The 18,735-nt window shown below is 42.4% G+C and overlaps 1 protein-coding gene across 4 annotated transcripts in view; it reads right to left on the bottom strand.

The window, feature by feature from the left end:
* Window positions 1–16,847, bottom strand: part of wdr25 (WD repeat domain 25) — a 30,926-nt gene extending 14,079 nt beyond the window's left edge. The window contains exons 1-3 of one of the 4 annotated variants that reach the window (XM_071327038.1): window positions 16,693–16,818; window positions 9,380–9,466; window positions 8,309–8,959 (exon numbers count right to left, since the gene is read on the bottom strand). In XM_071327038.1, coding sequence (XP_071183139.1) covers window positions 8,309–8,959; window positions 9,380–9,397 — 669 coding nt within the window. In that variant the 5' untranslated portion in view covers window positions 9,398–9,466; window positions 16,693–16,818. Of the gene's footprint in view, window positions 1–8,308; window positions 8,960–9,354; window positions 16,670–16,692 lie in introns of those variants that run through there. The other 3 variants (XM_071327040.1, XM_071327041.1, XM_071327039.1) reach the window with 3 other exon arrangements.
* Window positions 16,848–18,735: the final 1,888 nt, after the last annotated feature.

Here is an 18,735-nt window from a genome sequence, read left to right on the forward strand (position 1 = left end):
GAACTGTGATTTATACCTGAAATATGCAAATTTTTCAAAAAAAACATATGCTATACCATAAATATGTTATCAGACTGTCATCTTATGAAGTTGTTTCTTGGTTAGTGGCTATATATATCTTTATTTAGTCGAATTAATGATAGCTACTGATGCAGTAAAAAAATGGTGGAGAAAAAAAGTTGTGTCTTTTGCTATCGTGGTTAGCTAATAGATTTACATATTGTGTCTTCCCTGTAAAACATTTTAAAAATCAGAAATGATGGCTGGATTCACAAGATCTGTGTCTTTCAATTGCTGTAGGCTGTGTATTTTTCAGAAATGTTTTAGGATGAGTATTTTGGTAATTGACGTCGGTCTCTGTAATTATTCCGGCTGCTTCCAACGCTATTTCAGATTGCAGCTGCAATGTAGAACTGTGATTTATACCTGAAAAATGCACATTTTTCTAAAAAAACATATGCTATACCATAAATATGTTATCAGACTGTCATCTTATGAAGTTGTTTCTTGGTTAGTGGCTATATATATCTTTATTTAGTCGAATTAGTGATAGCTACTGATGGAGTAAAAAACTGGTGGAGTAAAAAAAGTGGTGTCTTTTGCTAACGTGGTTAGCTAATAGATTTACATATTGTGTCTTCCCTGTAAAACATTTTAAAAATCAGAAATGATGGCTGGATTCACAAGATCTGTATCTTTCATCTGGTGTCTTGGACTTGTGATTTAATGATATTTAGATGCTTGTATTTACTTGTGACGCTATGCTAGTCAGCTTTTTTACTGTGGGGGGTGCTCCCGGATCCGGGATGAGTACCAAGTAAAAGTTAATTGTCACCCAGAAATGATTTGATCCTGTATTGGACCTTTAAATGTGTTTTATTTTATTTGCTGACAAATTGGCTTAATTCAGTTGTAAATTAGGGCTTATTTTGAGGGTTTAAAAAAGCAAGACAGCACTCGCTAATTCATTTATCTAGCTAATTAACTTTGAGTGCCATAAATCAATCTCAAGAAAGAAATAGCTGAATGATTTTGTGATTTGAATGCAGGCTTCTCTGATCCTAGTCATGAAGAAACAAAGGAAAAGAGTGCACCAGCCTGTCACGAGTGGGATTAGGTAGTTCAATGCTTCACTGCTTTGTGTTTCTACTCCTTGACAAGAGGAAGGCTGCAAAAACAGCCCAATGACAACAGAAGTGGGCGCTGGTTCAAATAAGCCAATTTCACCCTTTGGAGATTAGAGGCTTGCTGAACCTGACAAACCCCGATTCAAGTAGGTGGCAATGGGGCCAACTGTCGGTGCCATGGGAGACATCTGTGTCAAAAGAAAGCGTCTGCCAGCCCCTTTGGAAAAGTCTCCTCAGGAAACGTCTGAAATTGAGTGGGTGGTCTTTTGTGTGAAGGCCAAAACTAATGATGAGAAGTTTCTATGCCATAGCATAACCAGACCCACAGAGGGTCTTTGAAGATCTGTGAGCCAGATCCGTCTCCCTCTATTTCATTATTGAACACTGTACTGCACGGAGCATGAAAGAGCATGGAGAAGCATGACAGCCCCCATACTCCACAGAGAGTCAACAGGAATGTATGACATGTCAATTCAGGAACAAGCTCCTTCTTCGCAGCTCTGTACCAAACAGAATCCCCTAGAAGCTTAGAGGCAAATATCTTGGAAATGTAAAGCAGTGAAGACATTGAGGGAATGCCAGAGCAACACAACAACAAAAAAAAAGCTGAAAATGAAATATACTGGAGTAGGTGAACTGTACAATACTATTTCCGTCTATCATGAACAACAGCAACATCTAAACAAGTTCAGCTAAATAATCATTGTAAGAGAAACACTGCCCTCTAAAGGAAACATTCTGACAGTAGGCTGTAAAATGTGTAGGCCTAATGTAGAAAATGAACGTTTGCAACATTTTCCATTTCACTGGTCACATTATTTAAAATCAGCCTCCTAATGGGTTCTAAGTAACAAAAAAATATAAAAATTGTATTCATGTTATTAACGTAAACACTATTGCGAGACACCTACTGTAACCATGGTGACTGTGTACAGCCACAAACATCGCTCTCCTGCAGCTAAATGACAAATAGTAGCCTACAAAAGACCAGGGCTGGCCAGGGACAGAGGGTCCTCTTCTGACCTGTCCCCCCTTCCTCAGCTTGGCACTCATTTTTATTTGGGTTTCCCTGGATTAATTTTGCATTGCATATTCCAATTGGGTGACCCATTCAAATTATTTGTGAGATTAATCGACTTTAGACATTTTATTATACAAACAATAAATATTGATATTAGGGCTCAATTAATTTGCATCCTCAAATAGGTTTTAGTTAAGTAATTGGACGAGAAAACAATTATGAATCTAGTGTTACTAACTGATCTAATCCCCAACTAACTGATCTAATCCCCAGCAACAGACTAACTCACAAGCCCTGCCGTCTGAGTTAGTCTGCCAGGTGACAGAGGGAGCCGAGCAGCAGTACACTTGCACTCCTGCATGAATAGGCTAATTTCATCATGAATATTACATTTTTTCATTATACCGAGCCCATTGGGTAGCAGGTAGCTAATGCTCTCTGGCGCTGTGCAGGAAACACACTTTTGCTCTAGATCAAAATATTTAGCTTTCTGCACCAATTGACCTATGGATGAGATGACCTATGGATGAGATGATCTTCCTAGACTCCGGGGCGGAGTCTAGGAAGATCCAGTCACACAAAGTCGGTCATAGACGGGTGCAACCGCCAATAGAGAAACAACCGACTTCCAATATAAGGGGTCGTAGTATCTTCACTTCTTTCGTCTTCCTCACGGGTTCAAATTAAGGTCCTCTACTCAGCATCGACTTGGACCTCTGCTTAACTGTTCACAGGTGGACCGTCAAGAACTCAGCCGCCAAGCGCAGGACAGAAGCTTCTTGTGCTGAGGATTGACCTCACACGACAGCTACACCACACAGCTAGCTTTCGCCTTACCAGCCTAGATACCTGCTTCGTGTTGCTTATTCCCACCAAAGTGGAAGACAGGAGACTTGAGATTCGGTTAGCCAGACTCTAAGCTAACCTTGCTAGCTAAGAAAGAACGCACATTCTTTCTTCAGTGATGTGCTTGCTATAGCTAGGCTACTAGTCTCGCGTTCCCATACCTCAAATCACGTAGTAGTCATGCCTCCCTTGGAGGCCTGGAGATTTTGATTGGATGTTACAATTCAAGACCCCCCAAAAAATAGCTAGCCACAATGAGGTTCGTTTTAAAAAGTAGCTAGCTAGTTATAACTATGTTGCCTTCAAGGTTAGCCGACTTCTCAAAACGAACCTCATTGTGGCTAGCTATTTTTGTTGGCCTTCATGCTAGCCTTCACAGGCAAGTATCATTTTAGAAACAGCAACATTAACAATATTGATATGGCCAGCATTGTAGACCATTTCTCACCTCTTGCTGTATCTTTAGCTCATCCCGAAATATTAGGGAAATGCTGTGAAGACCGTTCTGCCGCAAACGTTCTAAAATGTCACCAGTGCTCGTTTTGTTGACATTTTCAGTCCTCGCGCACTGTTGCACCTATGGCACTAATCTGGTGAGCACCTTTGGAGCTCCAGCCAAGCAAGGCACATCACTGACTTACAGCGGAATTCCACCCCTCTTCAGCTGATTTCTCTCATGGAACTTTCCCAGGCTTCCTATTTTAGGGACGAGGCTACTAACCCTCGACGTGAACACGCCAGGGAACACTGGCTGCACAGCTAAGCATTGGTGAAGCACACGACTAGATCTACCTCCCCGGGAAGTATGCTTGATATAGCTAGACTACTGACCCACTGGGAGAACGGACTCACTAGCTTTACAGCTAAGCTTCGAATAGCAGATGCATAGCCCGGGTCTCCATACCAGAGATATGGCTACTTTTACCGCTGCACAGGGCGAGTCCCCTGCTGTGATGCAGTTATCCCACGCCACACTACTAGACGAAGCTAAACAGCTAGCTCACTTAAGACGTATGCCATTCACTGTCTTCAGCCCATGGGGCAATTGCCAGGCAGCTAATACCAGGGCTAGCACCACAGCTACCGTCCGCCAGTACACACTGAGCTAGCTCTTATACCTACACTGGGTAGTGTTACTTTCCCCCTTATTTAGCTTACCAGCGCCCTCGCTGGCTAGGTTGACCAGTTGTGCCTTGGTACTATGGTCATGGGAGATGTTTCAGCCTGTAAAGAGCAATAGTGTTCTACGGCTAACTACAGCTATGCGTTTAGACCACTAGGCTACTATTAGCTAGGTGAGTTGTACAGACCCCACGGTCAGGCTTTGAAGCACGAACCCAACGGTCAGGCTTTGAGTAGCTCACATATAAACCAGCTGACAGAACCTTCTCCCTCAGAGTTATGGCTACTGTTTTCCCCGTACTGGACAAACTAAACCAAGCACTCAGATTCCTGGAATTTACTAGCCAGCTACGGCTAAAACTGACCAATTACACCGCACAGCACTATGGTCAACTGAGACGCAACACTGCTCCCCCCAGCTAACATGGTGCAAGCCTGAGCCAGAATAGTAACCCCCTGGGTGAACAGTGGCTCGCTGATCCCAAGTACGACAACCTCACATCTTAGCGTAGTCTACGCTCAGTACCCAAACAGCTAGACCCATCCTGCAATCTTTGTGGTGCTTGAGTCCATTTCACAGCTGCAGTTCGAGCCACTGGAAAGCGTGAAAATTTGATTGCTTGCTGGAAAGTGCTTTACCTTTAGCCATTGCATCAGCAAAGCAGGTTGGAGAGCTGCATGCACTGTCAGGCCACAACCACCTATGATTTGCCCCGGGGTTATCCAATGTTTGTCCCTTATGTTAGTAGTGCTTATAAATCGCTTCACTTTAGAGCTGTTGTCCTTTCACCCACCGCCCTTCTCCATGGAGGAGTGTCTCCACCGCTTACACCAGGCACACACTAGACACGACGAGAGCCCTTGTCTCTTGGGCACCTCCCCACGCAGGGAGGACCACCTCTCAACAGCGTTTATCCCATTGTATAGTGGAAGCTATGTCTACATCATGGACATTGTTCAAGGCATCTCTGTTCAAGATATCTATAATGTGGCACGCTGGGGTACCCCCCCTATACATTCGTGAGGTTCTACGAACTGGACGTCACTACACCTTCGTTAGCGCATACAGTGCTTATTGTCGGGACTTCTGAGGGTTGATCCGATCCAGACGTGGCTTCAGAGAGTATATGAGCGCTACTCGAGTTGGCTATATCCCCAAAGTGACCGAACGAGTAATTGAAATATAACTTTAGGTTACCTAATGTAACCCCGGTTCTATGATATTATGAGTGAGGTCTCTCACCACATTACTCTTCATGCTTTGCGTAAGGAAGATGAACGTACTTAGAAGTGAAGATGGGAGCAGACTACGGCTCGTTATATGGAAAGTGGGTTGGTCCACTATTGGTCGTTGCTCCTGTCCGACAGACGTTGTGTGATTGGACCTACCTAGACTTCATACCTAACAGGCGTTACCCAAAGAAAGAGACATCACTCATATCATAGAACCTAGGTTACATTAGGTAAACTTAGGTCTTCCTGGGTCGTATTAATTGGGGCACACCGTAGCAAAACATTTTGCTACAGAAAATTAAAACAATTTCTTATCTGGCAAGGTAGTCCCTCCCAGTTTCATTCCCGTTTTCTTCCATTTGGCGCCATACGACCCTGGTGAAATGTGGTAGGTAGTAGTGTTGCATGGTATACCGAAACGTCAGTACTTTCTCGATACTAGAACATACTTTCGGGTACTTCTGTCAAATGTGTCCCACATCACCTACTGATTGAGAGAGGATCAAGTCTGTCTATCAGCACATCTGATATTCCCATAGCGCACTCATTGCTAGCTCTAGCCTGCCATGAGGAAACACTGAGCACGGTTACATACAATGTTCTATCTAAGCTGTGTGCGAGTGCGCAGCTCCGCCAGGACTGCCTTGCAGAAGAAATAACAGCCAGCACAGAGAAGCACGAGATTAGAAAGTTGAGGAGTTTTCCCCCGGTAGTTAAACCTATCAACGTTTCCCTTTACTGTGGGATTATGTGATCGAATCAACGCAATATTAACCACTTTCAATGCAACATACCGAAACAAAACTAACTATGCAAGACTTTGTATGCAAAACTATGCAAGAGATTTTGTTGTAGGCAGAGCACATCAGATTTTATTGCATTGACAGGCATGACTCAGGCCCGTACTCTACACAGAGTACAGACCGGTGAGCCATAACCAATCAGAGCTGCAGTAGACCTATATGCAAATAGACCCTTGCCATATGAGGATGTGCCATTCACTTTGAACTGGACTATTTTACAGCATGAGCAGTCACGATTATTACACAATTGTTTTGAGATCAAAGCGAGCGCTGCATGTAGCCACGTGCGCACATTTGTTCATATTCTTTGCTAGTTGGCCGAGTTATAGCTACTTTGTAGTCAGCGATGTGGGAGTGATTGCTTCCTACAAGAGCAAAGTGTGTACATTTGTAGCTATCTTTGAAAAGCAAGTCTGGTACAGAGATTTTTTTTTTTTATGTCTTAAAAAAAAAGGGCAGTGTTGTATTTTGAGACAGGCTTGAATAAGCTAAGTAGCCAATAGGTAGAGGGTATTATAATTTGTCTGATTCTCTGTAATAATGGTACGGGAATAATAATGAAAGTGGTTTCTTACATTAAACACCACAACAAAATGTTCAGTCACCTCCTTGTCTGAAGGACAAGTGGATAAACAGGTTAATGTCAAGCCCTGCATGTTTTTTCTCGTCCAAAAGTCTCATGGAACGTAGGCCTACATTGAACACCACACATTGGCCGCTACTGTAGACAATGATAGAACTGCTATTTTCATGTTAAAATGTTATGTAATGCATTTTCTCATGGTAGGCCGACATTTTAATCAAATGGCCACAGTAACCTAGTTGGTCACTGTTAAAACAGTAAATTAAAGCGGGTACAGCTTCAGTGTTCACAGCGCCTGAAGTTGGACAGAATTAATATAAATATTTGAAAACATTTTCCCTAATAATCCTGTTTACATCTGAAATCAGGCCATAAAAAGAAACATTCTACCACAGTGACCATGTAATTTTTGCGATTCCTATTGGATTCGGAATTCAGACAAAAAAGTTTGTATGTGAAAACTATTTCTAAGATGCGTACTTACAGGTTCTTCCCGAACTCTTCACTTGGCATGCTGCTGGCACATGCGCAGATTAAGCCACTTACACGTCCTAATAATTTGAAAGATTGCTCTGAAAACCAGGAGGTTTTAATTGGTGTATGTATGCCTACTTCGATTTTGACCTTAAGATAAGCAGAGTAAGATGTTTACATGACAATTTCCATACTCTGCTTACTGCCGTAAATCAATGTAATATCAAATGATTTGCGTGCATGCAAATGTGCTCACCACTGGGAGTTTCTTCGTGTGTGAATGACATCATGGCACTTTTACAAAAGAAGAGACTGCTTCTATGTAAATGTTGTTGATCAGTACAATAAAATATGTCCCAAATGGAAGGTAAACGGATTGTTTTCCCATCTGTAGCCTCGTGAAATCAGCCAAAACAAGCCTAGGCTACATCTTGATTTACCCAGTCTATCAATAGAGATTTACCATTCAAATAAATGATTACCATTATGCTGTTATGTAGTTAGACTGGTAAAAAAACAAATCGAAATTGATTGTATGATTGTGTAATTTATGAATTAATGCATACATTAAAAAAATCAATGGAATTATATTGAACTCAAAAGATATCTGGATCAAGTGCCATCCTGTGACTTTGGCTAATACGCAGTCTATTTGTTGTTGTTGCTGTGGTATCATTTGGGTATTGTTTTGGTATGTAGTATCGTGACGGTATCGAGTATTGTGATACTGAACATGGTATCGAAGTCAAAATTCTGGTATCGCGACAACACTAGTAGGTAGTAGTGGAGGAAAGGAAATCCCATGGGTCCTGACACACATTGCTTTGACAGTGACACAGGTCTCGCTCTGTCTCCATATCACTGCAAGATGGTTATCAGCCATCTTACCGTCTAACCTGGTGATCCACTTATATTGAATGTCAGATCATCTGTACACTAATTACCCACTTACCTGTCCCTAAGACTGACAAGTGTAAAATGATGCTGTGCGTAGGCTATGATTTACACTACCACATGTATGACCGAAAACATGGAGCACTCAATGGCTCACACACACACCTTTTACCACATCCATTCAAAATGGCATCATCGTGGTTACCTTGACAGTCTTGTCCATGGAGGCAGACAGTAGGAGGTGGCTGAGCTGGGGCACTGGGCACCACTGGATCACGTTGATTGGAGCCTGGTGGGCCTGGAGGCTGAGCTGCATGCACCTGGGCACCGCTGCCCGGCCAGGCCTGGGCCCCAGGTACGGACGCACCCGCTCAGAGACCTCGGTCAGCAGCCTGGAGACAGTGGACTTATCAGTCGTTTCCAAAGAGGTTGGTTCTTCTCTCTTTCCTGGTGTGGCCAACCTCTGTCTCTTAGGAATGTATGGCGAGACACCAGGTGGTGCAGCCTGATGCCTCTTCGCTGTGGTCAAATTAACACAGTATTGTGGAGCAGAGTATGGTTTTGAGTTTGAGCTGTTCTCCACAATCCCTGAGAGACCCAATGGAAGGGGATAAATCTCCCTGTGAGGTTCTGACACTGTCCTACCATCACCACATTGTCCTATTTCCAGTTGTTTGTAATGGGGACTGGGTAATAATGGTCCATAGAAGTTAGAATCCAACCATTTCTGGTTTCCTTGGGACTGCCTAATATCATCCATGGGACAGTTGGCAAGAGGAGGGAGTGCTCCGTCATCATCCTCCTGGTCAGAATCATCATAGGCCACTAACGAGGTCATTGTCCTTTCCCCAGAACCCTGTGGGATGTCAATTAAAGATGATTTATTGAGACAGTGTTTAAAGCAGTGTTAAATAATCCTGGGTTGTGTTCAGTTCAACAGAACATTTGACAAAAGTGTGCAACGTTGAATTTAACAGAAACAGTACTGAATTACCAGCTGGAAAAAAAGTGGATTATGGTGGCCCAGATGGTGCTTACCGTATAGTGTGCTGCACAAGTTTTGCGATTTAAAAATGGCCACGCCCATATTGATTCAGGCCACAACTCACCACAACCACCAAACTGGAGCAAGCGCACATACCTCAATATAGACACATTCACTCTTAAATTGAAGCTAGACAAGCTAAGGAAGTTTAGAAGAGGTGAAGTAGACTACAGAGATGGCAAGGTCTTTTCCTGGAGAAAACCAACCTGCAAGAATTCAGATCACACCCACATCTGTTTCTTTCAACATTACGAGCGTTGACGATGAGGATCATCCAAGACACTCCGCGAGGCCGGCTCCTCCCAAGATTTTTTAGACCTGAAAGAGGAGCCACGCAGGTTCTCAAAGTGGAGAGAACACGGAAGAGGCCAACACAGAGGGGAAGGAAAAAAGCTAGATTATCCAACCACATGGAGCAGGACCAGAACAAGGCTGTGATCAACATTTCTGATGACGGTGTAAGGGTCTTGTCTAAAGGACTATCCTTTGCTCCCGCATACTCAACTAATGAACTTAACTCAAAGATTGACCTATTTTGTTTCTACATCTGAAGGCCTGGTACAAGCAAAACACCTTTCCAACTACAGACACCAGTGTCAGATCAGTCAGTTTCTGTGACCTCAAACACATTTTAAGCCTAAATCCACTTTGTCCCATTGTCCAGAATGAGACACAAAACAAATGTGCACATTTTGATGTGGAGAACCTGTTTAAAGGGTAAAAGTAACACAAACCAAACAAGGCAGGCCCTACAGACCCTAGTTTTGTCGCACCTTGACTACTGTTCAGTCGTGTGGTCAGGTGCCACAAAAAAGGACGTAGGAAAATTGCAAATGGCTCAGAACAGGGCAGGACGGCTGGCCCTTGGATGTGCACAGAGAGCTAACATTAATAATATGCATGTCAATCTCTCCTGGCTGAAAATGGAGGAGAGATTGACTTCATCACTACTTTTATTTATGAGAGGTATTGACATGTTGAATGCACCGAGCTGTCGGTCTTAACTACTGGCACACAGCTCAGACACCCATGCATACCCCACAAGACATGCCACAAGAGGTCTCTTCACAGTCCCCAAGTCCAGAACAGACTATGGGAGGCACACAGTACTACATAGAGCCATGACTACATGGAACTCTATTCGATTACATGGAACTCTATTCCACATCAAGTAACTTGAGCAAGCAGTAAAATTAGATTAAAAATAAAATAAAAACATTGGCACAAAGCAACACAAACATTAGCAAAGACACATGCATACACACACAATAACATACGCACTATACATACACATGGATTTAGTACTGTAGATATGTGGAAGTGGTGGAGTAGGGGCCTGAGGGCACACAGTAGGTTGTGAAATCTGTGAATGTATTGTAATGTTTTCAAATTGTATAAACTGCCTTAATTTTGCTGGACCCCAGGAAGAGTAGATCCATAATAAATACAAAATGTAACCTTTCAAAGACAGACGGATACAATTGAATCCTTGTCCAAAAATGAACAGAATGTGGTTAAAAAAGCAGACAAAAAGGTGGCGCTACAGTAGTGTGGGGTAAGAACAAAATGTGACAGAAGCCTACCGTCAATTATACAATGATGAATTCTACCAATCTCTTACTTTCAACCATAGAGGCCCTAAAAACAGATTAATTTTTATTACCTTTATTTAACTAGGCAAGTCAGTTATTAACACATTTTTATTTTCAATGACGGCCTAGGAACAGTCGGTTAACTGCCTTGTTCAGGGGGAGAACGATAGATGTTTACCTTGTCAGCACGAGGATTCGATCTTGCAACCTTTTGGTTACTTGCCCAATACTCTAACCACTAGGCTACCTGCCGCCCCAATTGAAAGGGATCCTCACAGACGCTAAGGAGAAAAGTTATATTTCAGATAATGAGTTCAGATGAGAGCCCCCCCCAGACAGACCAGTCATTAGCAGTAATGAAAGCCTGATAGAACCCATCTCCAAGTACATTGATTACTTTATTAAGCCTTTCCTGCCATCACTCCCAGCTTTTCTTCAAGACACCACAGATGTGTTGAATAAAATCAAGGAATTAAACAGAGGCACAGCTTCCTTTTCAGTCACCTTGGATGTGGAGTCTTTGTACACCACCATTGAATATGAAGGATTGGCAGCTATGCACCATTCTTGAGTACTTGGCCTGACACGCCTCTTTCAGAATTCATTCTCACTGACTGAATGGACTCTAAATAATAAAAAATGTTGTCTTCCAGAACCTCGTCTTTAAACAGGTCCAAGGATGTGCAATTGGAGCTTGCTACAGCCCTTCCTACGTTGGATTGTACTTCGGTAAATGGGAAAATGACTTCTTTCTGGATCCTTCTAAAAAAAAACAGTTATTTGACCGGATTATATGGTGGGGGTGCTATATTGATGATGTCTGCCTGTTCTGGTCCGGCTCAGAAGATTCACTTATTTCCTTCCACCAATACCTTAACAGCATTAACCCTAACATCAAACTGACTATTGAGTACACCAAAGAGAACCTACATTTTTTGGATCTTGACATCAGTAAAAAATGACAACGGCTTTTTGCACACATACAACTTTAAGAAGCCTACAGATGGGAATACCGTTCTGAAGGCACACAGTTTCCATTCCAAAAGGCTAAAATAGAAAATTCCTTATAGCCAATTCTAAAGAGTCTGCAGAATTTGCGATCATGAAACAGACTAGTGTCAAATCTGCTGAATTGGAGAATTGCTTCTTGAGCCGGGGTTAAGCAATCAAATTCTGAAAGGGCCGGACGACTTGACAGAGAGGACTTGTTGTGAAGGGGAGCTCCTCATGATGCACAAGAGAGCGTGTACTTTGTTACAAATTATAAACTGGGTGGTTCGAGCCCTGAATGCTGATTGGCTGAAAGCCGTGGTATATCAGACCGTATACCATGGGTATGACAAAACATTTATTTTTACTCTTCTAATTACATTAGCAACCAGTTTATAATAGCAATAAGGCACCTCGGGTTTGTGGTATATTGCCAACATACCACGACTAAGGGCTGTATCGAAGCACTCCTCGTTGCGTCGTGCTTAAGAACAGCCCTTAGCCGTGGTATATTGGCCATATACCACACCCCTTCGGGCCTTGTTGATTAAATATAGCACAGAACATTAAAATAATCTTTAAAAGAGAATTGGGGAATCATCCAAAGTGATACGCAAAGTCTTCCCAGAGCCACCAGTCATAAGCGTTAAGAGACAAACTAGTCCACAGCTACCTTCCTGGTGACTCTCAAAAGACTAAACCACAAACTCAGCTGGCTCTTTCAAATGTAACCATTGCAGAAATATTGCACAGAAAAAGTATTTTGTTGACACAGAGTACCAAGTCAAACATTTCACTAACTGTAAAACCGCCAGCTTAGCAGAACATAAGTGCCCCAAAGGAGTAGGCAACTAAGACGACCGCATGGCAAGGCACTACAAGTCCTTACACCATGGTAACCCTGCCTCCCTTCAAGCTATGGGTATTGATCATGTACCGGCCTCAATCAGAAGAGGGGACCGCCTTAAACCACTAAACCAAAGGGAACGTTTTTGGTTTTACAAACTAAAGGCCGGCCACTAAGTACCCTGGTTTAAAATGAAGATATAGATTTCTCCCCATTCCGGTAGTGTGTTAGTGGTCCCTTTGCTGTCATCTAGTGGACATATTGCCCAATTACCCTCTGTTTGGAATGCTGTGGTCCATGTTCGCTGTCATCTAGTGCACTATGAAATGTATAGCTCTCCTACACCCACTCCTATTCAAGGCTAGAACTACTTTGTCTTTTCTAATACTTCTAACTTTAATATTCATTTTTATAACTCATCTATTTCACTTTTGAATGTACAGTATTGTTACTAGGTGTTGTCTCATGAATATTGACTAGCTATTCTGTAACCACCCCCCCCTTCAATCCGCATTGATTGGGAAAATACTTTGTTCAAAAGACATTGTATCTTTGTACTCCCTGACAAAGGCCGTGCAGCCGAAACGCAACTGTTTTTAAATATTTGTTCAATTGAACACGCCATACAAATAAAGACATTAGTTAATTATATGAAGAGTGCCTTGGTCCTCCTTTCTTTTTGATTACCAATTTACCAAAGAGCTCCTATCTACAAAGACCTATCGTGTACCTTAGGAGTGCTTCCCTTCCTTCTGTCTAATGCGTACCTCAAAGGCTGTTGAAGAACGGTGCCGGTTTCAGTAAAAAAAACATCATGCTACATAACAAACATTGACGCGAACTGAACACACCCTTTGTCTATTACACTGAGGCTTAAGCTCTGTCCATATGCAATTCCCTCTCCACTTCCATCCACTCTGCAGAACAATTTACTTCATAAGAGATACTAGTGACACCTGCTGGATTGAAGTACTGCAGGCCACACACTGCAATCTCCATCATTTGCAGTCTACATCATTTTCAGACTGTTTCCTCCACAATCTACTCCTGGGGTAAAGACCACTTTCAATAGAGATTGAACATGTTTTTTTTTTAGTCCATGAGTAGGCATAACATGGGCCACCCACACAACCGCACGCTATAAAAAAAATAAAAAAAATAATGTGTTTAAGGGATTAGAGAGAGGATGACAGCGGGGAAAGATAGAGGTTGTGTCAAAGGAAAGTAGGCCGGATTCGAACCTATGACAACACTGTAGACGCGTGCCGGAGGCTGCAGCAATACCGCTAGACCAGCCAGGCCACATGAATAACTCTTACTTTATATTTCAGTGATTTAGCAGACGCTCTTATCCAGCGTGAACTACAAGAGCAATTAGAGTTAACTGCCTTGCTCAAGGACATTTAGCTCAAGGACATTAACATTTAGTGGCCGCTGCCAACATACTGACTCAACTCCAGCCACTTTAATAATGGGAATTGATGGAAATTATGTAAAAATGTATCACTAGCCACTTAATATAATGTTTACATACCCTACATTACTCATCTCATATGTATATGTATATACTGTACTCTATATCATCTACTGCATCTTGCCATCTTTATGTAATACATGTATCACTAGCCACTTTAAGTTTATATACCCTACATTAGTCATCTCATATGTATATACTGTACTCTATACCATCTACTGCATCTTGCCTATGCCGTTCTGTACCATCACTCATTCATATATCTTTATGTACATATTTTTTATCCCTTTACACTTGTGTGTATAAGGTAGTAGTTGTGGAATTGTTAGGTTAGATTACTCGTTGGTTATTACTGCATTGTCGGAACTAGAAGCACAAGCATTTCGCTACACTCGCATTAACATCTGCTAACCATGTGTATGTGACAAATAACATTTGATTTGGACACAGACTGATGATTTCTCACCTAGACAGCTCAGAGACTCAAAGCAGTGACCTTTCGGTTACTGGCCCAACGCTCTTAACTCCTAGGCTACCATCCAATGTCACTTTTTATTTAGACCTTTTTTGGAAGTACACCGGCTGTGACAGCAGTAATGACGACAGTTGCTCAGGGAAACGTCATTATTTCATAAGTACCTAACCTTTATTTAACTAGGCAAGTCAGTTAAGAACAAATTCTTATTTACAATGACGGCCTACACCGGCCAAACCCGGACGACGCTGGGCCAATTGTGCGCCGCCCTATGGGACTCCGAAATCACGACCGGTTGTGATACAGCCTGGATTTTGAACAAGGGTGTCTGTAGTGACACCTCTAGCAATGAGATGCAGTGCCTTAGACTGCTGCGCCACTCGAGAGTAACTCCCAGTATAATGGATTTTTTTTATTTTTATGGTTAAATAACACGTTATTTACAATCTGTAGCTATCTTGACAGCTGAAAAGCTGCTAGCCTAACAGGGCTCTACGCTGAACTTTTGTTACATGGAGCACATGTGCGTTTAAGTTGAAAAATGTAGGAGCACAATGACAAATTTGAAGTAACAAGCAGTTATTTTTAGTAACAGTGCAAGCATGGCGGTCATGATTCTGTGCTCTAAGTGCAGTGGTGCTCCTAAATTTAAATTCCACATCGCACAGTGAAATATTTTTGGCGCATATGCTAGTAAAATGGGAACACTGTTGAGCCCTACCTAAAAGTGCACAACCGTTCTAGTAATTGGTCCTCTTATAGACATTATTAGTGTAACAGTATAACTTTAAACCGTCCCCTCGCCCCGACACGGGCGCGAACCAGCGAACCCTCTGCACACATCAACAACTGACACCCACGAAGCGTCGTTACCCATCGCTCCACAAAAGCCGCGGCCCTTGCAGAGCAAGGGGCAACCCTACTTAAGTCTCAGAGCAAGTGACGTAACTGATTGAAATGCTAGTAGCGCGTACCCGCTAACTAGCTAGCCATTTCACATCCGTTACATTAGCAACAGATATTATAATAGCTTTCTGTCTGAGTAGGTCGAATCATAATGTCACTGGTAGCAATTATCTGCTTTCAGAAACTAGAATACCCAAATGTTGCTTTGTTACAAATCCTGCCAACACATTGGGCCCTGTGATCAATGAGGAAAGGGTGGGTATAATTTGGGGAACGTTCCAACAGGAATCTGTTCCCAAAACTGCGTAAATAACAAGGATGTCAACAAACAATGCATACAGCGTAGCATGATCAATTCACCTAGCTAACTAGCTGCCGAATAGGCATCAACTCACCACGTAGCTTATTCGTAATGTTTGTCCATAGGCTACCAGTGTGAGGACAGACATTTTTCGGAATAAACGTGGTGAGTGGAAAAACTCAACAAATTTGCTCACTCCCTACCTGGTATCTTACTCTGCCGCTATACAACGTTGTATGCGTTGTTTACGAAGTTTTTGGAACAGATTCCTGTTGGAACGTTCCACAAATTATACCCACCCATGAGGAAATGCGTTTTGCACCATTTACACTACTCAGTTTACTAGACGGCTATTAGCCCAATAACGGACTAAAGGAGACCAACGTTACTGTACTAATTTTAGTCCAAGGCCCTTACATGTTCTGTTTAAAGGATCATTTTCTCTGGAAACCAAAACATACTCCGTCTAAACGTGAAACGATTCTCAATTGCGGTAACGGCTCTAGAAAACATAAATCCCTCTACTTTCATATCACAAATGCAAAATACACCCGTACTGTACACTGAGTGACCCGGTTAAAACAGTTGCAGCCTACAGTAATTTTTAGTGGCTTCCGTCTTCGTTGTTTTTAAACAAGCGGGACGCGTCTTAAAGTATAGAGCAAGCTTCGGGGCTCTTAGTATCTTCTGACCCGGGCAGGTTTATCGTATCGTCAATAGGCGCTAAAGCAGTTAGCGTCAATGAATAGGGTAGCTGGCTATTAGTCCATTACATGGGCAAATTGGATAGCTATGTGCTGAAGTCAGGGACAATCGCATAACATTTGTCACACAGTCATTAACTAGCTAGCAACTCAAGCAAGAAGCTGCCTAGCAATATCCATCTTCCTGTGTCTATAACAGATATGCCACTACAGTTAACCGTTACGGGAATGGTAGCTGTAACTAACGTTACTTACGATTCAGTGAAGTGGTTTTAAGGAGAAAGTAGAGTAAATGCATGTAACCAATGCGTCCAGCTAAAAATGTTGGATGCCTTCTTCTTCGATGGAGTTTAACTTCTTCTTCGATGAGGTTTAACCGCGGTTGACATCCAATATGTTGCATTACCGCCACCTACTAGACTGGAGTACAACTCCCTTATACTTCGCTTGAAAAAAATAAAATGAAAACAATAACATATACTCTACCATCTGACACTACACTCACACATGTATTCATTTATTTATTAATATATATATATATATATATAAACACCACTCTATTCCACTATTTAAATATATTCAACCCTACCTCATGCCAACAACCTGAAAGGATGGGACATCACCACTTAACACACCCTGTAACTCTTCTGATGTCAAGTCTCGCACACCTAAATATCTCTCTGCTGCCGCCACCACAACCTCAATTTTCTGCGACTTACGTCCCATCCCTGCAGTACAGTTGATAACATTGCTATTAATGCTAAAAGTCCATTACTGACACATATATCACTTGTTGACCTATCCATCTGTGCTGGTACAGATCTACTACTCACACCACTCCTCTCAGGATCCCTCCCCCTTGACCCATCTTCCTCTACTTTCTTCACTGCCTCAGCATACGACAACTTCTGACCTACTCTAACCCTGGAAACCAGAACCTGCCTCTCTCGCACGGGACATTTCTGATCCCCAGCCCCATGGGCACCCCTACAATTACCACATACCACTACTCCCCCCAATGCTACACATTCCTTTGTCTCATGCCCTTCTACATACTTCTCACACCTAGGAACCTTGCTCCTACACACTGCTGCCACATCCCCTTAAGCTTGACACCTATAACAACATAATGTATTCAGCACAAAAGCTCGTACAGGATAACGTATATATCCTAACATCACTTTGTCTGGCAAAGACTCAACATCAAAACTCAAAAGAACAGACTCTTCTGTTTCACCACCCTGTCTGCGTCGTGCCAAACGACGAGCATCACAAATACCGGGAATCTTCCCCTTCAGTTGGTCAACTTTTACATTTACTGCTACCCCAGTAATCACTCCTTTCAATGGCGCCATTTTCTTGAGAGCGAAACAATTCACATTTCTTGCCCCCAGTCGTTTAACACGGAGCACCGTCTCCCTCTCACCAGCAGAAACACAAACAATTTTCACAAGACCACTTCTGGTTACCTTCACCGATTCCACAGTACCCAACCCTGATACCACAAATGGATCAGCTAAAAGGCAAGGGTCCACTTTTTCACAAAACTTCACTCCTACTGTCACAGACTCATCTTTATCCTGACCCTCGGTGCAAAGCCTAGGGCTCCGAAAACTTCACCACACCTACCACCTCCGATACGTCGACCTCATTCACTTCCATTTCTCCTCCTGTCTTCAGGTCTCTCTGCTTACACTTTCTGCCATTCTTCTTAAACAAACCATCTCCCTTTTTCCAGCCATTTTTAACCAACTCAAGCTCACCGTCTTCCTCCCTCTCTCACTTAAACCTCCTCTGCCTCCCTTTTCCCTCCATTCCTCCTATGTATTCCAAGTAAACGCCTCCTTATGATAATACACTGCACTTCTCCTGACATACATCTTGTTCTTGCTTTCTCAAGGGACGCCATTTAACCGGGTGTCACAATTTCCGTACAATCAGCACGAACCCCTCGGGATGTATAGCGCTCAACATTGCATCCCACTTATAAAGTAGTTGTTTTGTCTTGATGTTATTCTTTATTAAAGCTACCGCAATGCTTTTCCATTTCAAACAAGCGTGCTCTTCTAACCACCGCAATGTCTCGATGAAGTTATCCTTTTTTGATAAAACTATGCTAAATATAGTATCACCAAATAATTTATTAAAACACACATAAGATGGCGCCGAAGAGGATGGCAGACGTTTTACATGCCCGTAACCAATTATGCTATTTTGTTAGTTTTTGTGTGTTGTTTGTAACATATATATATATTTTTTTTGTACATAATGTTGCTGCTACCGTCTCTTATGACCGAA

The sequence above is a fragment of the Salvelinus alpinus genome, chromosome 9 (assembly GCF_045679555.1).
Source record: "Salvelinus alpinus chromosome 9, SLU_Salpinus.1, whole genome shotgun sequence".
NCBI classification, from domain to species: Eukaryota; Metazoa; Chordata; class Actinopteri; order Salmoniformes; family Salmonidae; genus Salvelinus; species Salvelinus alpinus.